At 46.7% G+C, this 21,232-nt stretch overlaps 2 protein-coding genes across 3 annotated transcripts in view; one reads left to right on the top strand and one right to left on the bottom strand.

The window, feature by feature from the left end:
* The window catches only part of LOC123017816, a 213,904-nt gene that overhangs the window by 20,943 nt on the left and 171,729 nt on the right, over positions 1 to 21,232 (bottom strand). The window lies entirely within an intron of this gene.
* Positions 2,522 to 13,029, top strand: LOC123017797 (zinc finger protein 397-like). Of its 2 annotated transcripts, none has more exons than XM_044419379.1 (4): positions 2,522 to 2,620; positions 3,908 to 4,734; positions 7,378 to 7,489; positions 11,926 to 13,029. In XM_044419379.1, exons 2-4 carry the CDS (start codon positions 4,051 to 4,053, stop codon positions 12,657 to 12,659), a joined length of 1,530 nt encoding a protein of 509 aa, XP_044275314.1. In that variant the 5' UTR covers positions 2,522 to 2,620; positions 3,908 to 4,050; the 3' UTR covers positions 12,660 to 13,029. The 2 variants fall into 2 exon arrangements, with proteins under 2 accessions (XP_044275314.1, XP_044275315.1); XM_044419380.1 differs by having other exon boundaries at positions 2,544 to 2,620; positions 4,025 to 4,734.

Genomic DNA, 21,232 nt, shown 5'->3' with positions numbered 1-21,232 from the left:
GCCTCTTCAGCACCAGTGGATGGGGCATAGACTTGGACTACTGCTATGTTGAATGGATTCAAACTGGATTCGAACTGATGTTGAATGGATTCAAACTGAAATCATTCTGTCATTTTGGAGATTGTATCCCAGTACTGCTTTTCCTACTCGTTCATTGACTATGAAGGCTGCTCCATTTCTTCTGAGGGATTCTTGCCCACAGTAGTATACCTGATGGTCATCTAAATTAAATTCACCCTTTCCTGTCCATTTCAGTTCACTGATTCCTAAGTCTAAGAATACATAATACTAAAGATAAACTGCACCAGTTGTGCTGGATTGTTCAGGTACATCCTCTTCAAAGGATATTGGGACTTCACAGCAGGTTTGTCTTTAGGGCTCATACCCCACCCCTGCTGTGACTTGTGGTTTTGGGCAAAACTACTGTTCTTTCATTTATTTTCAGTTTTATTTATATCCTACCTTTTTTCTGCAATGAAGCCAAGGCAGCTTGCATAATCCTCTTCCTCGCTATGCTCACCACATCCCTGTGAGGTAGGGGAGGCTGAAAGTCAGTGACTGGCCCAAAGTTACCCAGTGAGATCCATGACTGAGCAGGGACTAAAGGGACTGAAGAAGCCATGATGCGAGTCTTCTTTTCCTGCCTCCCAGCTGTGCCAGCTGCTAATTCGGAAGAAAGCTGGGAGGGAAAATCAAGATGTTCGGCAGACTGGATGGTCAACTCACTTGTGGTGCTGAGAGTGAATCTGTGAGCTGCGTCCATGCTCAGAGGCACCCTGTTCATGAATTCCTAGAGCAGCCTTCCCCAACCGGGAGGACTCTAAAAGTTTTGGACTGCCGCTTGCATCAGCTCTGGGAAACAGCGAATTGCGGTGGACCATGGGCTTCCATTAAAACAAAAGAGACAGCACAAGTCTGACATCTGCTCTCCCTCGGCTTACACAAAGCACTCTTCCTCAGTCTTCTGATTTGCTCTATGGTGAATAATACCAACTTACCATGTAAAGAGTTTTATAAGTCAGACGGTTTAACAGAAAAGGTCTATACAGATAGTAGTATTATTACTTCTGAAGTTCATTTGGGGAATAATATTTTTAATACTCATGAGGGTTTTGTGCCCTAGCCTTCAATAACATTTTTAGAGTGGCATACATTTTTTTCTTTAAAACAGAGCAAATTGGTGATGAAGTAGGAAGAATAAAAAAAATAAACCAAGCTTTAATAAGAGCCGGTGTTGGTGGTTAGAGTGCTATACCAGGAACCCAGGAGATTTGGATCCTAGTCCCCACTCAGCCATGAAGCTCAGTGGTGACTTTGGGCCAGTCACAGACTCCCCCCCCCCGCCCCCAGTCCAACCTACCTCATGGGGCTGTTGTTGTGAGGATAAAATGGAGCTATGTAAGCTGTTTGGGTTCCCCTCAAGAGGAGAAAAGGCAAGATATAAATAAATATACATTTAAACAAGCAAACAGATCAGACTGAATGTAAAGGCCAGAGGGAAAAAAGTCTTTGCTTTTTTAACGTAACATTTTCCAAACATTTTAATTTATAGCAATACGGCATCACTCAGGTACATGCCACTTTACAAAGGATATGACAAGGAGGTGAGGAGCTTACAGTCTAGAAAAAGGTCACAAGGGAGATAGTGGGATGAGAACTTTCCCTGCAAGCAAAAATGACAGAACTGGCTGTGGTACTTCAAGTGCATCGTGAGCAGGTGAGACTCCCTGGAGAAGACAATCATGCTGGGGAACCTCACAGGTAGAAGAGGAAAAGGAAGGCCAAGTGGGAGATGGATGGACTCCATCAAGGAAGCCACAGGCTTGAATTTACAAGAGCTGAGCAGGGCTGTGAAGGACGGGGCGTTTTGGAGGGCTCTCATTCACAGGCTCGCCCGAAGTTGGAGGCAATCAGCACATAAGAGCAAAAGAGGGACTTGGGGATAGGCTTGAATGGTGGTCAGAGCACATAAAAGGGAGGCCTTCCTCAAACAGCACAGATTTAAACCACGAGATTCAATTCCACAAGATGGCCCCCAATTTGGAGAGCTTTAAGAGGCAATTGGAGAAATTTAGATGCTGTCTGTGGCTTACTAGTTCTGATGGCTGCACATTACCTTCAAGGAGCATGACTGAGCATGCTAGTCGCTGGGGAACATGGGGGGCGTTGTCGCACTCCTGTCCCAGCCTGATCCGATACTGCTGTTTCTATGGGGTAGATAAAATAAGTGAATGTTTCGGTTGCCCCTCATTAGTTACCTTCCTGATGCCCTCCAGATCTTTTCGGCTGACAACTCCCATGAACCCCACTCAACTTGGCCAGTCATCAAGGATAATGGGAGCTGGAGCCCAAAACATCTGGCCGGCACTAAGTTGCTCTTGTTTTTGGTTTTGTTTTGACTCGACCTTCGTGAAGAGCGGAAGAGGTTAAGCAGACCGAGCTGTGAGTCCTAGAGAGGCCCTGATTGATTGCTTGATTTTAATTAGCCCCGGCTTCCTTTTCCTGTCCCTGCCTGGTCTCCTTGCTTGGACCCAAAAGAAGTAACCTTTGCATGGTCTCCACTTGCGGGTTTCCGGGAGGCGCTGCTGCGTATGCAGCTACCGACGGGCATTGCAAAGACGTGGGTGAATTGCCGGGGTTTTAATTTGCTCTCTCTGCATGTGCTTTTACCCAACGGGAGGAGAGATCAAAGGGAGGTGCCACCCCCTGGGGACCCGGAGGAGGGGAGGGGCTCCCCAAACACAGATCCCGAAACTCGCTCTCCAGACCAGCCTCCCCCGAGCCGCCACTTTGCAGCTGTGACAGAATAAGCGAGGACAGGGTGGGAGGTCGACTCGTAGCACGTGCGAACAGCCCCAGGTTGCAAGCGTGCAGCAAAATTCCTTTTGTATCCCGAGTGGAAAAGTGGCAACTCGTGGCACAAGGAGAGACGGTAGCCAAGCCGCTGTTGGTGGACATCATAAAGTGTTGACATTTTTCGCGGTGACACTGCAAGCATAATCCCACGTGTGTTGATACAGAAAAGGCCCTAGAATTCCTCGTATTCGGAATGTTGTAGGACTTGAACTGTTGCGGATTTTTTTTCTGTTTAAGCATGCGTAGAATTACATCATTAAAACGTTTTTCTGCACCTTGCTTCTCACCAGTGATTAAAATGGACTGTAGATTTGGGACTACCTCCCCACCCACCCACCCATCCAATCATAATGAATTCACAAAATTTTCTGCCACTGGATGCAACTAAATTAAGGACAATAGGGCAAAATCGAGGAGGAGGGAAAAAAGCAGGCATATTAGTAGCTACATGCACTAAGCAGAACCTCCATGGTTGGAGGCAGTATACCTGAGAGCACCAGTTACTGCGAAAGAACAACTTTGTTCTTTTGACATTTTCATACAGTGCCTGTTTAAGTAAATCATGAACAAAACAGACAGTATGGAGTCCATTTTTATTCTATAATGTGAGCCAACTGGGGCATGGGGAAGTATAAAAATGTAATTAAAAATGTGACAGATGCAGTTCTGTGCTTGTTGGGGTGGAGGGGGTTTCCCCTCCTCTGCAGTCAGTATGAAAAGACAAAGTACAAGATTCTGGACAGGGCAATAAAATAATTTACAGACTAGAATCTTTTGTGGAGTAATTGACCAGGCTGCCTAATGGGATCCTTACTCTTTGTCCAGCCCAGAGGTACAGAATCACAAGCCCTGGAACCTGTCCTTGGAGTTGCCTAGATAGTCCTTCTTTCCCTCAGCGTTTCCTGGTGGATTCCTGGCCCTGTGTGGTTTCCTCCTGCTCCATACTCAAAAAGTTGACATGCCTTTTCTAGAGCTTATGCGAACAATAAATGCTTTAAGCCAAAATATGTTGCTAACTTTGGTATTTTGACCCTTTCCCTTTTGCCTTCAGCTCCAGCCAGCGTGGGAAAGCAGCTCTCGGGAGCGTTTCCAAAATGGAATTCCTTCCCCAGACCAAGACCAGCATGTGCCTCTTTTTCTCTTAATTACGGCAGAATATCCTTCACAGGTCGGGCAGCCCAGCAGGGAGCAAAAATGGAGGAGCTGCGCCCAGCCAAAGCAGGACCGGAGACGGGAGGAAGAGGGAGCCCTTGTGTCGTCCAAGTTGGGACCCTCGAGGAGCTTCTGACTGGAGCAGCCCTGCAGCGGGTTAAGAAGGAGCCGGAGGAGGCATTGCACGACCCTTGGGAAGCTCAGTGGCAGCAGCTCCTGCGGAAGATGCAGCCGCCTCAGTCAGGAGGGGAGGACCCCCAGCTGCCTCGGCGCCGGCCACAGGAGGGTGCTGCGGCCCTTCCAGCGTCCTCCAAGGCTGCAGTTGAGGCCCGCCAGGAGTCTGCTGGAGAGCGTGTGGCCCAGGCCTTAGGTGGAGGCACCCGAGAGCCTTCTGTGAAAGTGAAGGAAGAGATCCCAGATGAGGAAGGCAGTGCCGGTGTGGAGGTGCGTTGCCGGCGCTTCCGCCACTTCTGCTACCAGGAGGCCAAGGGGCCCCGAGAAGCCTTCAAGCACCTTTGGGCGCTTTGCTGCCAGTGGCTGGTGCCCGAGAGAAGCACCAAAGTGCAGATGCTGGAGCTGGTGGTCCTGGAGCAGTTCTTGGCCATCCTGCCCCTGGAGATGCGGAACTGGGTCAGGGCACGTGGCCCGGAGACTTGTGCCCAAGCAGTGACTCAGGCAGAGGGTTTCTTGATGCAGGTGCAAGAGCTCAGGAGCGCAGAGCAAAAGGTTAGTGACGTCAGTGCAGCGGAACAGCTGTCCTCTCTGCTCCTTCACTCTGTTCCAGCAAGATGCTCAGCGCGCTCCCACGCACCTGAAATCTTGGATGTGTGGGGAATGTTCTGGGCGGCTTGGTGCATCACGAAAGCCCATGTGGTGCACTGGACTGCGACTCAGGAAGGCCTGGCTCTAGTTCCCACTTAACCATGAAATGTGCTGGGTGGCTCTGAGCCCGTCACTCGTTCTTAGCCCAGCTGACCTTTTGGGGTTGTTGAGATGATAAGATGAGGAGGGTCATGGGTCCCTTTGTGAGGAAAAAAGGTGGCATATAAAGTAATAATATAATATAATGAATAAATCTGATCCATTGGCGTGGCCTGGAAGAGCCTTCTCCAACGTGGTATTCCCCAGATATTTGGATTACAACTCCTAGCAGCCATAGCCAGCATGGGAGTGACAGGAGTTGCTTTCAGAAACACTTTGAGGGCACCGGTTTGAGGAAGACCAGTCAAAATTGACAAGTGTTTGGAGAACAGATTGGTAAATCAAATCAGTCTAAAAGCCCATTGAAGCAGAAGGACTCCAGATGCTGCCGTTGGTTTCCCTGTGGGAAACGCAGTCCCCCTGTACCGGGTTTAGGGGTGCTGCAGTTGTTCATTTGTCTTTGGCTCCTTGAAACTTTCTCTGAGTTTGTTTATTTATTTATTTATTTATTTAGTAAGTAAGCTTCTATGCCGCCCCATTCGCCAAAGCCTTGGGGCGGCTTACAACAATAAATAAATACATATTAAACGTATCAAAACAATATAATTGGAGACGTCCTGGCCGAAGATATAAAATCAATAAATAAAGCTAACAATTAAAATGATGTTTAAATAAAAAGGTCTTGCCATGAGTCTCAACATAAAAGTCAGGTCTTGTAGTATAATAACTTCTGTTCAGGCTTGTGTCCTTTTGGGTCCTGGAGTAGGCCCTGTCCTGCTAGAAGATCCATATTTGAGTGGCATATTGGACAGGGTGGCATTGCTTTGTTAGTTTTGCTGGAGCCTTGTTCCAAAAGTTTGTCTGATTCTTGTGTAGCTTTGTATTCTTCTCCTTATGTAAATCAATTTCAACTCTCTCTCTAGAGCTGTATGTGCTTTCTTCCACATGAATCTCTAGGAATTCCCGAGACTTCTGCTTGGTTATATGCTACTGTGGGCTTAAAATAGAGGGTGCCAGCCTAGGCCCTTATTTTTAAAACCTAAGCCTGTCCTGGCAGGTCTGAGAATCTCCTGACACAGGCTAAGATGGGCAAAAGGGTTGATGGCCATCTAACCACTTACCTGATCACTACGATCTTTGACAGAGGTCCTTCTCTGAGAATCACCACCACAAAGCGAGGGGGAAAATGGTTAGGAGAAGGGCCTTCTCTGTTGTTGTGCCCAACTTTTGGAACATGCCGCCCAAGGAGGTGTGCCTTGCGCTGTTGCCGCTCTCTTTCCAGTGCCAAGTTATTCACTTATAACACTGGTCCTCTGTCAACTCCACTGGCTTCCTGTTGAAGTCTGGGCCCAATTTAAGGTGCTGGTATTGACCTGTGGAGCCCTCAATGGCTTGGGACCAGGATACCTGAAGGAATGTCTTTTCCCCTATATGCCCTCCTGCCCCTTAAGATCTGCAGCAGAGGCCCTGCTCCAGGAACCCTCCTTGAAGGAGATTAGGAGACAGAATACCCAGAGGAGGGCTTTCTTTGCGGTGGCACCCCGGCTATGGAATGCGCTCCCCAGAGAGGTCCGCCTGGTGCCGACATTATATGCTTTCTGGCACCAGGTCGAGACCTTTTTATTCACCCAGTATTTTAAAGTTTAAATTTTAATTATGTTTTATAATTGTGGGTTGTTGCGTTATTAGTATAATTGTGGGTTATTAGTATAATTATTATGTTTGGGTTATTATTATGATAATTATGTTATATTTATTGAATGATTGTTGTAGGAATACCCAAAGAAAGAGAGACAGACAGACAGACAGACAGACTCTTTTTAAACAGGTGTTTTAGAAGCTGAAGTGATCGTTACCCAGTTTTTTCAATTGCTGCATGTGACCTTCTTCACCTTGAGTGCCACATGTTCTATTGTTTTAATGGATTTTATTCTTTTCCTCTTGCTTTTTTTGTTGCTGTTGCTGTTTTAATTGTAAGCCATGCAGGGAGCCCTCTGGGCTATGGAGCAGCATATATGAGGGGTCTTCAAAAAGTTTCCGCACTTTTTTCTTTTATAAATATATTTTATATATTTTTTGCTGATGGCTTTAAAAAATTGGTACAACGCTGGAAAAAATGCATCACAAAGGAAGGTGACGGTAGAAAAGTGATGTAATTGTTTTTGAAATTCTTAATAAATAGAGTTTTAAAAAGTGCAGAAACTTTTTGAAGAACCCTCATAAATTTAACAAATAAATAAATAACTGGGTTCCACACACATGCACACACACACCCCTACACTGCAGGGAATTTGGGAAACACCCTTCTCCTGTCACTGAATTTCATGGTGTTTATATGTTGTTCTCTTTGGTGGAGTCTTAGTTCCCTGAAAGGCAGGACGGCATCAAAATCCAATGAAGAATAATATGTAATTCACAGTCAGCAGCCATTTTAATTTCTCCCTTCAGGTCCTAGGGCCATTGGAAGAGGCAGCTGTTAATTCCCCCAGATTGGAGCAGGATGTTTCCAACACTGTAGGGTTGCCAGTCCCCGTGGATGATGGGCAGGGCAGCCTGCTGGGTAAGGTTTCAATACTGTTCTGTCTAATTGTATATATTGCACTTATGTCCTGCCTGTCAGCAGATTCCCAGGCCAGGAATAATCATGCTGTGTACTGCATCACACTATTGGCATGGAGAAAGCACTTTTTGGGGAAGAATTGATCTGTGGGTATACAGCAGATGAAGCAAACAGAGGGGAGAGGTCACGGTGGAGGGTTCTTGCAGTTGGAAGATTGAACACCCTGATGGCCAAATGAAACGTTATGTTTAGCATGTGCCATGGAGTAGAACACACTCATTTTTATATCTCTGTGTAAACACACGTGACCCCGATCTGGCCATGTTTTCCCCCCATGAAATTCAACCCTCTCCCCTGTGCGGAAATTTTAAAAGATCTGTTCCATAAGAGTATGAGGAGGTTCTTTGCTTGTTTTAACCACTCCCCTCCATCATGGGATGGTGGAATTTCACAACACACACACAGAGTGGATGCCAAGTTTAACCACGACCTGCTGGAGCAGTGATCCAAATTGGATCAAGAAAATTCAAGAAAACTAGCATGTACTGCTGCACCACATGTGCCAGACAAATGTCCTATTCTGCCTTCAGATTCATTTGGACAGAGGCCATGCTTCTACTATTTTGGGTTCTTATTTTATGTTTTTTATATTTATGAATTGCTCTAGAGCAGACATGGCAATTAAACATTAAAAAATAACTCTCTTTCTGTGTATACATATGAATGCTAATATTAGCAATTAAACAGCAGCACAAAACCATATTTCTATCAGTTAATACAACACCACAGGGCAATCCGACTGGACTAACTAGAAGATTAGTGTACACAGCCTAAAATGTTACAAACCAGGAAACCTCAAAAAGCCCGGGAGAAATGAAAAGTTTTTGCCTAGTGCCAAAAAGGTGTCATGACAGGGTATCCTCAAACTTCAGGGCCCCATGGAGAAGGTGGGGGGAAATGTTGGGTTTTCATCTTAATATGAAGCAATGTGATTGAGACTCCCTACATTAATATGCAAACTGGAACTGTAATTATCTTTTTGTTTGCATATTTCTCTGAATCCTGGAGTGGAGTTCTTTTATCAACAAATACATACATTCAGGAAAATTGCATACAAAGATGTATACATTACAGGAAATCGCATACAAATGTCAAAAATGCAAACACCGAAATGCCCCCTTTCTCACTTTCTGTTCCTGACCCTGGAGAGGCCTCAAGTGTGGTTCTTCCCATCTTTGCTGTGGGGCAACTCTTTCTGAGTTGGGGCGCTCTTGAACCTGGAATCTGAGAATCTGAAATATCCTTTGGCTCCTCAAAATGTTTAGGAGTCCATAGAACTGCTCCCTTCAGGGTCATCTTTAGAAAGGAAAAACTACTATAACTCCCAGCATTCCCCAGCCAGGTTGTACTTTAAGCATGCAATAATTTTGTGTCCCTACAGATATTTCAGGTAAAACACTGGGACAAAACATTAACTTGGGGTACTTTTTACCATTGTTTACAGAATACAAATAAAATAAACATGCTACATTAGATCTCTTTCTAGGGCAGCAGAAAAATTTCCCATGCACACTGATACTTTTGCAATGCACAGGACCCTGTGCAAATTCACCTAATTTTCTGGAAAACTTCAATCTCCGCCAGAAAGGAGAGCACACCTGTGGAGAGGGAAACCCTGGCTGCTCTACATGCTACTTCTCTCAAGGGCAGCCTCTCCCTCCATGGCTGTTTCTGACAGGGAGAAGACAAATGTATTTCTTTCCCAAGTGTTGATCCCGCTTCCCAGTAAAATGATCTAATACCAACAGCAATTGGCCTTGTTTCTTGGCAGTGGGCCTCATGGAGGCATTATCTGATTGGCCGTTATGGGGACCAGGATGCTGGACCAGCTACACCCACAGTGTTGAACCTTTTTGAGCCCGAGGGCCCAAGGCAGAAGGATACCTGCATATTTTCATTTAGGCTCTCGCTGCCCATCTTAGGAGAGGGTCGTTGATCTTTTGCAAACCTGCACATCAGTTGCGAACCCACAAGCAAGCAGCAGTCAGATGATTGGGCTGGCAGCCTGGGGAAACCAAAGGGCTATGCACAAGCTATCTCTGCGCAGGTCAAGGTGATATTCAGCCCTGAATATGACAAGGGTGGCGGGGGGACTCCAGGTGGCTGACTAAGCCCCAAGGGAGCAGCACGTTTGGAAGGCCGTAGACGAATCCAGCAAAGAGACCTGACCCCTCCTTCCAGGGTCTCCCTGAAGCACTCAGTCCCTGTAGCAGCCTTCTCTTCTGGTTCCTCTTCTGTGTTCTGCCTTGCCCTGAGAACTTCAACCTGCTGCCCACCATTCTCGTAACGCCTCCCCCTCCAATTAGTAATGATGACTAGAGCTCATGGGAGTTGTAGGCCAACATGTCTGAAGGGTCACAGGACATAGAATGCCCACCCCTGCATTAGGGACACATTTCCCGAGGCCACCTGGATGCTGATGTTGTTTTGTAGACAACCTGTTTGCTGAGCGTATTTTTGACTCTGACATTTGTTCAGACTTTGGTTTTGTTAATACTTCTGGTTGCTTCCTCAAAACGCCATCCTGGGGACCAGGTTATTTCAAATACTGCATTCTGCCCCTCCCCACTCACCCCACATCCCGCTGGTGGCTCAGTTGGCCAGGATGCAAGCTGTTCATCCTGTGAAATTCCTTACTTCTGGAGGCCCCATGGCAGCATTCCAATACTTTGATCCTTGTCTGTTTAAGCAGAGGCTTGGCTGTGCTCCATTTTTAAGGTTCCGTTTTTTGTCCTTTCTGTTTGCAAACAAATTACGTGCTATTTGTAGCTTTGCTCTAATCTGTGATTGTGAGCTGCTTGTGGTGGGAGGGATATAAAATAATAGGTGGGTATAAAAACAAGTTGGACTGCAGGTGGCGCAGTGGTTTAAACAGCTGTGCTTCCGGGCTGGTTGATCGAAAGGTCACCGGTTCGAACCTGCACAACGGGGTGAGTTCCCGTTGCTCCGTCCCAGCTCCTGCCAGCCTTGCAGTTCGAAAGCATGCAAATGCAAGTAGATAAAAAGGTACCCCTTCGGTGGGCAGGTAACAGCGTCCCATGCACTTTGGTGTTTAGTCATGCCGGCCACATGACCACAGGGACTGTCTGTGGACAAACGCTGGCTCCCTCGGCTAGGAAACAGAGATGAGCGCCGCCCCCTAGAGTCAGGCATGACTGGACTTCACGTCAAGGGAAAACCTTTACCTTTACCAATAAAAACAAGCAATCAATGTGGCCACCAGACACAGAAACCTACATTCCTCAGGATCCGTTGTCCTTCCAGTTTCACCAGCCCCACTAGAAGATGTCCAGTATGAGAGCTGAATGGGTGCTCTCATCTGGTCACCTCTTTGTAATTGGATCCTCTTACCCACCATCAGACGGTTTGAAAGAAAAGTTGTACCGTTTTACAAAAATGGGCCATTTTGTGAAAAATGCCTGTGGATGGAAATGCATCAGTGTATCCAACTGACTGGGAACATCACACCTTGATGACCTGAATAACTGATAAAAAACCAAGAAGCTCATGATTTTGGAAGACATGGCCCTCTTCATATGCTCACTGTGTTGCTGAATCGTATGAGCCAGAAGCAATCCCAGAAACTATCCCAGATCAGGTTACAAGAATTTTCTTCTAGGTGTGTTTTAATTAGGCGCAGGGACAGGAGAAACAGTTTGGTGTGTCAGGAATGCCCCGTTGAAAGACCAGAACCACGGGGTGTTGGCTAGTAAAACTTCATCCCTGCAGCAGCCTTCGAAGATGCCACAAGAGTCGAGAAAAGTTCCAGAGAGTCCCTGGATCTAGCTCTGGGGGGTGTGGAGCAGTTTACACCCGATAAACTTTCCCAATAAAGTTGCTTTATTAATCCAGAAGTCTTAATGGTGTCCGCAACATGCTTGTTTGCCAAGCTCGCTCCCTCCCTCCCTCCCTCGGGGTTCCCACTGCCCTTGAGTCATATGTGTCCCCCAGTCTTTACTGAGCCCTCCATTGCTCTGCCACTGCTGCTGTTACCTGGCAGCAGGGAGAAAAGCTGCAAAATAGCCCTTTTATAGAGGATACAGTGATGGAGCGGAGGCAACGGCAAAAAGGAGCTCTTCTAAAGCAAAACAGACCCATTCTGGCACCGCCATATTTTGGTTACAAGCTGCCACTTCATCCTTCGAAAAGGGGAGCTGTCCACTCCCACTGCCCTCCCCATGCTGCTAAATTTTGGCAGGAAACCCAGTGGTGCAGGGGAAGGTTGGTGCCCCCAGTGGGATCTGGGAGGCGATGTACGCCAGGGTTGCCCAGCTCTGCTTTAGATGGTCCCTTTAACTTCAGTTTGGGGCATTGTCTCTTGAAAATCCCTTCCATTCTGCTTAGGGTATGACTTATGTCATAATTCTCTGTTCCAGAAGCTGATGGGCACAATTGGAGGAAAGAGGAGAGCTGTGGTTTTCGGAGTCCTGAGAAGGGTGCCACCGGAGGGCTAGTCTTAACAAGAGCCAAAGCAATGTCCTCCCAGGAGGCCGAAGTGGATGTGATGTCTAAAAGCTCACAGGGGTCAGACATTTACCTCCCAAAACAGAGAGAGGAATCAGAACGACCACTCTTCCTCCATGAGAAATGTGGCAAAGGTTTAAACCGGAGTGCCTCAGAAGAGGGTGTTTTGAAATATACAGAGGGAAAAGTGGCTACTCGCTGTCAGAGAAACTGCTGTCCCAGCGCTGTCATCCCCAAGAATCAGAAAATGCAGAAACTGTTTGAATGCACCTACTGCGGGAAGATCTGCAACAACAGCGCCCACCTGATTATCCACGAGAGAATCCACACAGGTGAGAAACCCCACAAATGCTCAGAATGTGGGAAAAGCTTCACTCAGAAAGGAAACCTTACTACTCATAAGAGGATCCACATGGGAGAGAAGCCCCATCAGTGCAGGGATTGTGGGAAAAGCTTCAGCCGGAGGCAGCAGCTTGCGAGACACGAGAGGATCCACTCGGGAGAGAAGCCCTACAGATGCTCTGACTGTGGGAAATGCTTTTGTCGGAAAGACTCCCTTATTACACACAAGGGAACACACACCAGGGAAAAGCCATTTGAATGTTCTGACTATCGGGAAAGCTTCGCTTCCAGTTTTGCACTTTAAAAAAATTATATATGTGGGAGAATCAGCAAATATGTCCAGAACAGAGGCCTTTATTGTTCTGAAATGGTGTGTCATTTAAAGCTTCTTAGAGACTTGGACTTGACGAATTGTTAATAGCTGTTAAGATCCCATTCAGTCCTGAAGCTCACTCAGTTGTTTTGGTCAGGTTCAGTGGTTCCCAACCTTGGGTCACTCAATGTTCTTGGACTACAATGCCTTATAGCATTGGAAATGGACTGTGCTGGCTGGGGATGGTGGGTATTTGTAGCCCAATGTCATCTGGGAGCCAGTAGTCAGGAACCCCAGGTCTTGTCTGTCTGTCTGTCTGTCTCTCTCTCTCTCTCTCTCTCTCTCTCTGTCTATCTCGCTCTCTCTCTCTCTCTCAGTTTCGCCTACTTCATAGGGTTGTTGTGAGGACAAAATGAGCTATGGCTGAACCATGTATGCTGCCCTGAGCCCATAAGATGAAGGATGGGATAGAAATGGCATGAAGAGCACTTGAAAAGCATTTGTGGGCCTCTGATCAGTCACCTGCAGGGATAGCTGGCGGCAAGATCAAGGCAGAATGGTCAATAACGTCAAGCGGCCCTGCTCGCTGCCGCTCTTCCCTGCGAGGAGCCTAGAAGGCTGTTGTCTTAGCAGAAAGCAAAGGCTAGCCTTGTGTGGGCTGACCAGGCCGGTAGTGTGCTCAGCCTCAGCACGCCCAGAGGAGCTGACTGGAGTGTTAAAGGGTCTTTGTCTGACCTTGTAGGCTAAGGTGGCTGTGGGATTGGGTTAACTTTACTGAAGAACCCATGTCCCCCTCCATTGACTTGGGGTGCAATTCTCTGGCTGCTTTTGAGGGACACGGTGTGTGGGCTTAGGAGGCCCAGTTTGGTTTCCCAGACAGAAGACTTTTTCCGTGTGACTAACAATATCAGTGTGGAATCTCTTCCCATAGGGATCAGCCTTCGTTAAGTTGAAAACCACCAATAAAATGGCTAACAACATCGCATACTGTTAATTTCTTGAGTATTAGTAAACTTTGTTCTTACAGAAGAGAGGCGTGCAACAGGCTTTCTGGCCTACATCTGCCATCAACCCTTGCCAGCATGACCAGAGGTGAGGGATCATGGGAGCTGGAGGTGATTCTTCTGGAGGGCCATGGGCCGCCCAAGCATGCAACTGAACATATGAAAGCCATTGTTCAGATAGCTTGAAGAGGAGTTAGGCCAATGTGCAGAGGTAGTTTATCCACTGTTACAAGGCAGGCTAGTTCACTGGGGGAAAACATGGTCAGAGGCAGTGTCTTGCTCCACGCTGGGGACTGGGAACCAACCAGTGGAGAGCTCTGTGGCCAGCACTCCTTGCTGCGCTTGACCATGGAGGGAGCCAGGTTGCTGCTGGACGAGGCAGGCCTTCTGCCTGATCCCTAAAACCCTAAACAGGGCTGGGTTAGAGCAGGCCGTTTGCTTCTTTGCTCATACTATGTGGTTCTGTATGCCTTGTGACATTTTAAGAACATAAGAAGCGCCAGGCTGGATTCAAGCAAAGGTCCATCAGGTCAGGCATTCTTGTCACATGGCTGGCAGCTTAGCTGTTCCTGGGAAACACACAAGCAGGCTGTGAAAACAACCTCATCCTCCCACCCACGGCCCCCAGCAACTGGGATACATGTTGTTGTTGTTGTTGTTGCTAGTTGCGAAGTTGCATCCAACCCATCACAACCCCATGGACAACATTCCTCCAGGCCTTCCTGTCCTCCACCATCCCCCGGAGTCCACCCAAGCTCACACCGACTGCTTCAGGGACTCCATCCAGCCACCTCATCCTCTGCCGTCCCCTCCTTCTTTTGCCCTCAATCATTCCCAGCATTAGGCTCTTCTCCAGGGAGTCCTTCCTTCTCATTAGGTGGCCAAAGTATTTGAGTTTCATCTTCAGGATCTGGCCTTCTAAAGAGCAGTCAGGGTTGATCTCCTCTAGGACTGACTGGTTTGATCGCCTTGCGGTCCAGGGGACTCACAGGAGTCTCCTCCAGCACCACAATTCAAAGGCCTCAATGCTTTGGTGCTCAGCCTTCCTTATGGTCCAGCTTTCACAGCCATACCTTGCAACTGGGAAAACCAGAGCCTTGACTATACGCAGTATTGTTGGCAGGGTGAAGTCTCTGCTTTTTACTACGCTGTCTAGATTTGCCATAGCTTTCCTCCCCAGGAGCAAGCATCTTTTAATTTCTTGGCTGCAGTCCCCATCTGCGGTGATCTTGGAGCCCAGGAAAATAAAATCTGTTACTACCTCCAGTTCTTCCCCCATCTATTTGCCAGGAAGTGAGAGGATCGGATGCCATGATCTTAGTTTATTATTTATCTTGTACACCATTCTGAGAGCTTCTGCTGTCTAATGGTTTATAGAAACTTTAAATGAAAACAATAAATAAATAAATAGGCATACTGAATATGCTGCTGGAGGTGGCAGATGGATTAGTGGCCAGAGAGAGCCTTCTCCATTAATTTCTCCAGCCCCATTTTGAGGCCCTCCAAGTTTGTGGCCATTACTACTTCCTGTGGCAGTGAGTTCCATAGTTCAAATATGCACTGTGGGAAGAAGTGCTTCCTTTTATCGTTCCTGAATTCCCTCCAGATGTTTCACCTGCAGCTCCCACGGTCCTTCACCATTGGGTTATAGCATTATGGGAGCGAGAGAAACGTGTCTCCTTATCCACCTTCTCCACACCATGGCATAATGCTGTACATCTGCCATATTTACCCTCCCTTACCTCTTCTCTAAGCTGCACAGTCCTTTCTGTGGCAACCTTTCCTGGTAGGAGAGTTATGCCACCCTTCTCTTCATTTAATTGCCCTTTTCCCAGTTCTACATAATCCTTTTCAGATGCAGCAACCAAAATTATACACAGTATAGAAGTGAGGTTGACTCACAGATTTCTATAATGGGGAGAAGGGTGCTGGCCATTTTATTTGCAGTTCCCTTCGTAGTTTTGCCTTGACATGGAGTTTACCCTTTTTATAACAGCCACACCTGGGCAGACACGATGCATTTCCTGCTTTTAGGCAATTTGTTATTAGGTACCCTACTTTTGACAGGGAAGCAGAAAATGAATTATGAAGAGGGGGCTCAGAGAACCTCTACCGCCTTGTCAGACATATTTCACTGTCAGCAGCTCTCTCGGGGTTCACACCTGAAATGGCTCGATCTTCCACATGGCTTCTGGAATGGATGTCCAGCCTTGGTGGCTGGTTCTTGAAATATCACATTGGTACAGAGTTTAGGGCTGCAAGGGTTAAAACCAGCATTTTGAATTGTACTTAAACCCAGGCTGGATTCACACATCCTGACAAACCCTGCGTGGTTTCCACGCTGCCCTTTTTTTGGCCTGGATGTGCCTGACAGACAATGAAGTGGTTTCATTGCTATTTTATGTATTGTCTTGGTATTTTTGGCTCTGTCCCCTACCTTTGTCTGCATGAAGCTGAATTTGGCCCTCAGTCTGAAAGAGGTTCTCCAACCCCAATACAACAGGTCCTTGTTTCAGAAACCCCATGATTCTCCCACTGCCACCAATATGACACAAGGAAACACAACTGTTGTGCACACACTTTTTGTGCTTTTTTAGTCTTAAAAGTGTTCATTCTATAAAATATATTTATTACAACTTTTTGAAATTCAACTTACATTGTTTTCAGTACATCTTCATAGAGTTCATTACAGCTTTCCTCTCGTTTTATGTTCACAACAACCCTGTGAAGTAGGCTAAGATAAGAATGTGTGGCCCAAAGTCACCCAATGAGTTTCATGGCTGTTTGTAGATTTGAACTTGGAACTCCCAGGCCTTTTTGGTGTGCAAACTACAAGATATGGCTAAGTTTTCATTTTACAAAATTTTTATGGGATAATTTACTTTTACCAAAAATGAAACAAGCACCAGTTACTTTACTGTTTGATTGTGTTTTATACTTAATATATAGCAATTGTTAGTTTCTCCCCAGCTACATGGAAATATAAAATGCATACAAATTGTTGTGTCCCACGGTTTTACAGATGAGACCAGAGACCAGTTGGTATTTTTAAGAGGAGTTTTTTATTACCTGCGCAGGGACCAGCACTCTCACACAAGGATGGGATGAGTGCGGGCCCCCAGTAGAGGGACAGCAGGGTTTTTATACCTTGTTACAAACAAATGGAAAATTATTATTGGCAGCCTAAGCGAGCTAGCATGATACAGAAGCGAGATGGTTTGCGGTTAGTCTATATTTTGATACAGAAGCGGAGCGGTTTGCAGTTAGCCTATCCTTTTAAGTTTTACGCCTTTGATAAACCTTGCCCATTTTCTGAAATAACACTCTGTGTATGCCTGGGGCAGCTGATAAACCTCCTATTAGGCTAATTTAATACACAAAGCCTCCTATTATGCTAACTCAATACACAAAGCCTCCTATTATGCTAACTTTAGTACACAGCTGATAACATTGTTATGCTAATCTTGTGCCAGGTGGGTCGAGCCTAACACAAATAAACTGCAGTCTTTGGAAAAAAATACAGTGGACCTCTGTTACACACAATAAGTTGCACTGTTTACAATATGATAATTTGAACTACTGATTCCAGGAAACCAATGAAAATATAGAATAAACATTCAATTGCTTTAAAAAAGTGTTTGTAGTTTTAAATACCCAAACTAAACCACTATGTATTCTGGGAAGGCCAGAGAAAAACAGGTGGATCTACAAAGCTTTCCACAAGACCCACAAAGAAAAGCCTTAACAAACCCAAAGATTAATAAAAACAGGGTGACTTCTTTTCTTTTCTAACTTTCTTTTATAACTTCTTTTACATCGTTTATATTTTTTATTTATTTTATATTATTAATTTTAATTTTATATTGTTATTTTTGTATTGTATTTTATTGTGTTGTAAGCCGCCCCGAGGCTTCAGCAAGGGGCGGCATAGAAATGTTCTAATAATAATAATAATAATAATAGTAATAATAATAGCCTTCTTGCATTTATGCATTTGTAAGGCTGCACTCCTAAACATGCTTAGTGTGGGCTAACCCCCATTGAACATAATGGGATTAATGACCAAAGTAATAGAGGACAAAATCCTTCATTTTGCAATAAGACAACATGCCTTGGTTCTCTGTCTCTGTCTCTATCTCTATATAACATGTTAGAATGTACATATTTAATACACATATTTCTGCAAACTATTTTCCTAATACAATTCATTTTTAAATTTGTCTACAATGCACATTTTTATGCATATATTTTGAACGGCAAAATTCAGAAAACAGTGAATTTCAAAGGATCACTGAGCTTCAGTTCACATAATTTCAGTGAGGAAATTAGTTTGCAATTCTATTGAAGCCTTATGGCTAATGGAGTGGGATAAAAATCCAACAAGCAAGCAAACGAATAAAGTCATTCTGAGCCTAATTTGGTCCTTGTCATATTCTTAATGATTTTTACATTGCAAGCCCAGATATGTGTTTACTCAGAAGTCTGTCCTATTGTGCTCAATATATATTCTTCTCAGGCAAATATACCTCATATTCTTGACTAAGAATATACTCTTGGTCCCAGACAAGGTCTTTACCATGCCAATGCCCTGACTTATTCATATATTTACTGGAGCTCCAGATGACATGGTCTTCCATTTCTCACTGCTTCCTCCATCTTTTTTCTTATAAAAAATGAAAAAAAAATGGTTAAGGCAGCGCAGTGACTTCAAATTGTTACCGCTAACACTGCTCTTTCTGGATGGCTCCTAGTCTAACAGGGTAAACCCAAACACATCCCAGGAGTAAGCTATTTAAGACACACTGCCATCATAAATTAGGACCTGAATAACAATAAGCCTTTCCTTTCTGTCTACTTATGATGATTATGGTGGCCACCAAAGGATCACCCCACAACATAGGACAAAAGAACCTCATAGGATCACTCTGCTCAAGGTTAAAACCAACATCTTGAGTTGGGCCTGGAGAGCAAGAGGCAAGAAATGCAGGTCTTTCACGGCAAGTGCGATATGGCCCAGGTAAGATGCGCTAATGGATGCTTCCGGACACACTTCAGGGAGCGCCCCAGGCAGAGCATATTGCAGCAGTTATATGCATGTACACCTATCCTCAATATGTGTAGGCGCAAACGTATAATTAATCATTGCAATGTCAACATCTGACACCACACATCTCACCATAGGAGTCACCTGTGAGTGTGACTACTCCGTTGTCCGTGATTCTGATGCTAACTTTTCATGGGCAACCGTTCTTGCGTTCTTCTCTCTAAATAAGCTCTGGACCGGACACACTCTCGGACAGAGGGCCCCGAAAGGAGCCAGGTCTCAGGTCCACGGGAGCAAAAACGTGCCTATGTTTGCAAAGGTCTCTGTACTCGAACGTGGATGCCTGGCAGGGGCCAGGAGGGCCGCGGGGGGAGCCCTCCGGCAGAGATCCAGCGGGGGCGGGGGCGGCAGGCGGTGCGGCAGAAGTGGCCAAAAGCCGGCTATTCCAGGGGGTCAGCTCCAACGGGGGGCATCAGGGCGACGGCACCTTTCTTTCAGCAAGCGCCCTTGAACAGGCTGCTGGCACAGACGCCTCCCGGGGACCCAAGGGCGCCAGAGGAAAGCTTCGGGGCTCGGGCCCTGGAAGTCCGCCCTCCGACCGGGGGACTCGCAGCGCTGGGCACCACCAGCTGGAAAGCAACCCCTTCTGGCGGGAGCGCGACCAAGGGCGCCCCGGTTCCTAGAGAGGCTGCATTCGGGCTGATTTCCCACCCCCGTTGCTGTTCCGCCCAGCGAGGGGTGGCGCTGCGGGGCGGCGGGAGGCGGGGAGCGAGCGCCCCCTGGCTTAGGTCGTTGGGTGGAGGAATTCAGCGTCGTTGAAGCCGCGCTTGGGAGGAGGTGAGTCAGTCGCGTTTGGGGAAGGGGAGGATGCAGGTGGGGAAAAGAAGGTGGCAGTCCACGGGCCCCCAGGCAAGGAAGCTGGTTCGCCTCTCCCGTGTTAGTTTGGTGGGACCGGCGATGGTCTTTATTCCAAGCGAGATCGCTCTGTCGGGGCCGGGCGGACTTCAGGCAAGCCGGGTCCGTCCTTGCGTTCACACAACCACGCGGTCGAGCGGAGCCTCGAGATCAAGGCGCACGCGTAGAGTGCAAGGATTTGCGGGAACGGAATGGCGCCGGCAGCCCTTCCACGCGCGCCAGCCCCATCCTGGCCGCCCCACTCATTCCAGCCCCAGAATCGAGGGCCGGAGGGCAATCACTTGTCGCTGCCTCTGTTAACCCGTGCCGTGGGAGTGGAAAGCCATGCGAACCTCCTGGAAATCTGCTGCGGATCTTGCCAGTAAATTCAGATCAACTTTCTAGTCTGCGCCACGTGGACCAGGAATAGAGCGAGGACTTATCAAGACCAGCAAAGGAAGGTGATGAGGAGGAAAGAGCCCCAGCTGTGCAAAAAACCTAGATGTTTTGATATTTGTCCCCATGCCATCTCGGAGAGGTGCAACGGAAGGCATTCATAGTGGCCTGTACAGACAAACCCAGAAGTCTTGAGTAAGAATTTAAATTCTCCTGACCTAATAGGAGTGAAAACAAAGCCAGGCTGCAGGTTTGCCAGTCGCTTCCCACAAGGGCATCTGTGGTGGAGGTTTACTTCCTCTTGTCACCTCACCGTTCTTCCGCAGTAGTTTCCCTCGCCTTTATTATCACTGATATTATTCCGCTCCTGTTTCTATGTTCAGTTTCATGCCATGAGTTTCCCCTGCCTGTGTTTCCTCATGCCTATGTTTATTTTCTCTTCCCTCCTTCCATTGTCTCTGTGTTGCCTTTTTGTTAGGCTTTTTGTTTTGTTTTGTTACCCACCTGGCACAAGATTAGCATAACAGGAGGCTTATCAGTTGTGTACTAAAGTTAGCATAACAGAATGTTATCCGCGCCCCAGGCATGCACAGGAAGCTAGCATACCAGGATGTTAACAGCTGTTCCAGGCATATACAGGGTGTTCTTTCAGAAAATGGGCAAGGCTTACCGCAAACCGCTCCGCTTCTGTATCATGCTCACTTGCTTAGGCTGTTGATAACAATTTTCCATTTGTTTGTAACAAGGTATAAAAACCCAGCTGTTCCTCTACCGGGGGCCGCACTCATCCCATCCTTGTGTGAGAGTGCTGGCCCCTGCGCAGGTATTAAACTCCTCAAACCATATTCTGGTCGTCCATTGGTCTCATTCATCTTTGCGGGACACAACACTTCTCTGCGTGCCTTTTTCACCTTGCGTGAATACACTTCAAACGCTCCATGGAAAAATTACATTTTTCCTGAAAATGAGGAGGCATGTTTCTCCCTCTGTAATAATACTAGACTCGAAAGGGATCATTCCTGAAACTAAGTGGTGGGAGATTCGGGGCAGATTTGTTCACGCAGCTCAGTTAAACTATGGTACTCGTGTCCATGAGGTGTAGCGATGGAGGCACTTAAAAGGGGATTGGACCCATTCCTGGAGGCTGTATTTTGCCTCCAGTATCAGAGGTCATGTATTTGTGTACACCGCCTGCTGGGGAACATAGGCAAGGAGGGCTTTTGCGC

This window comes from Varanus komodoensis, unplaced genomic scaffold (genome assembly GCF_004798865.1).
Source record: "Varanus komodoensis strain SLA01 unplaced genomic scaffold, ASM479886v1 scaffold102, whole genome shotgun sequence".
Taxonomy (NCBI): Eukaryota; Metazoa; Chordata; class Lepidosauria; order Squamata; family Varanidae; genus Varanus; species Varanus komodoensis.
Note: the sequence above shows the minus strand (reverse complement) of the source record. Positions and strands in the feature narration are given on the sequence as shown.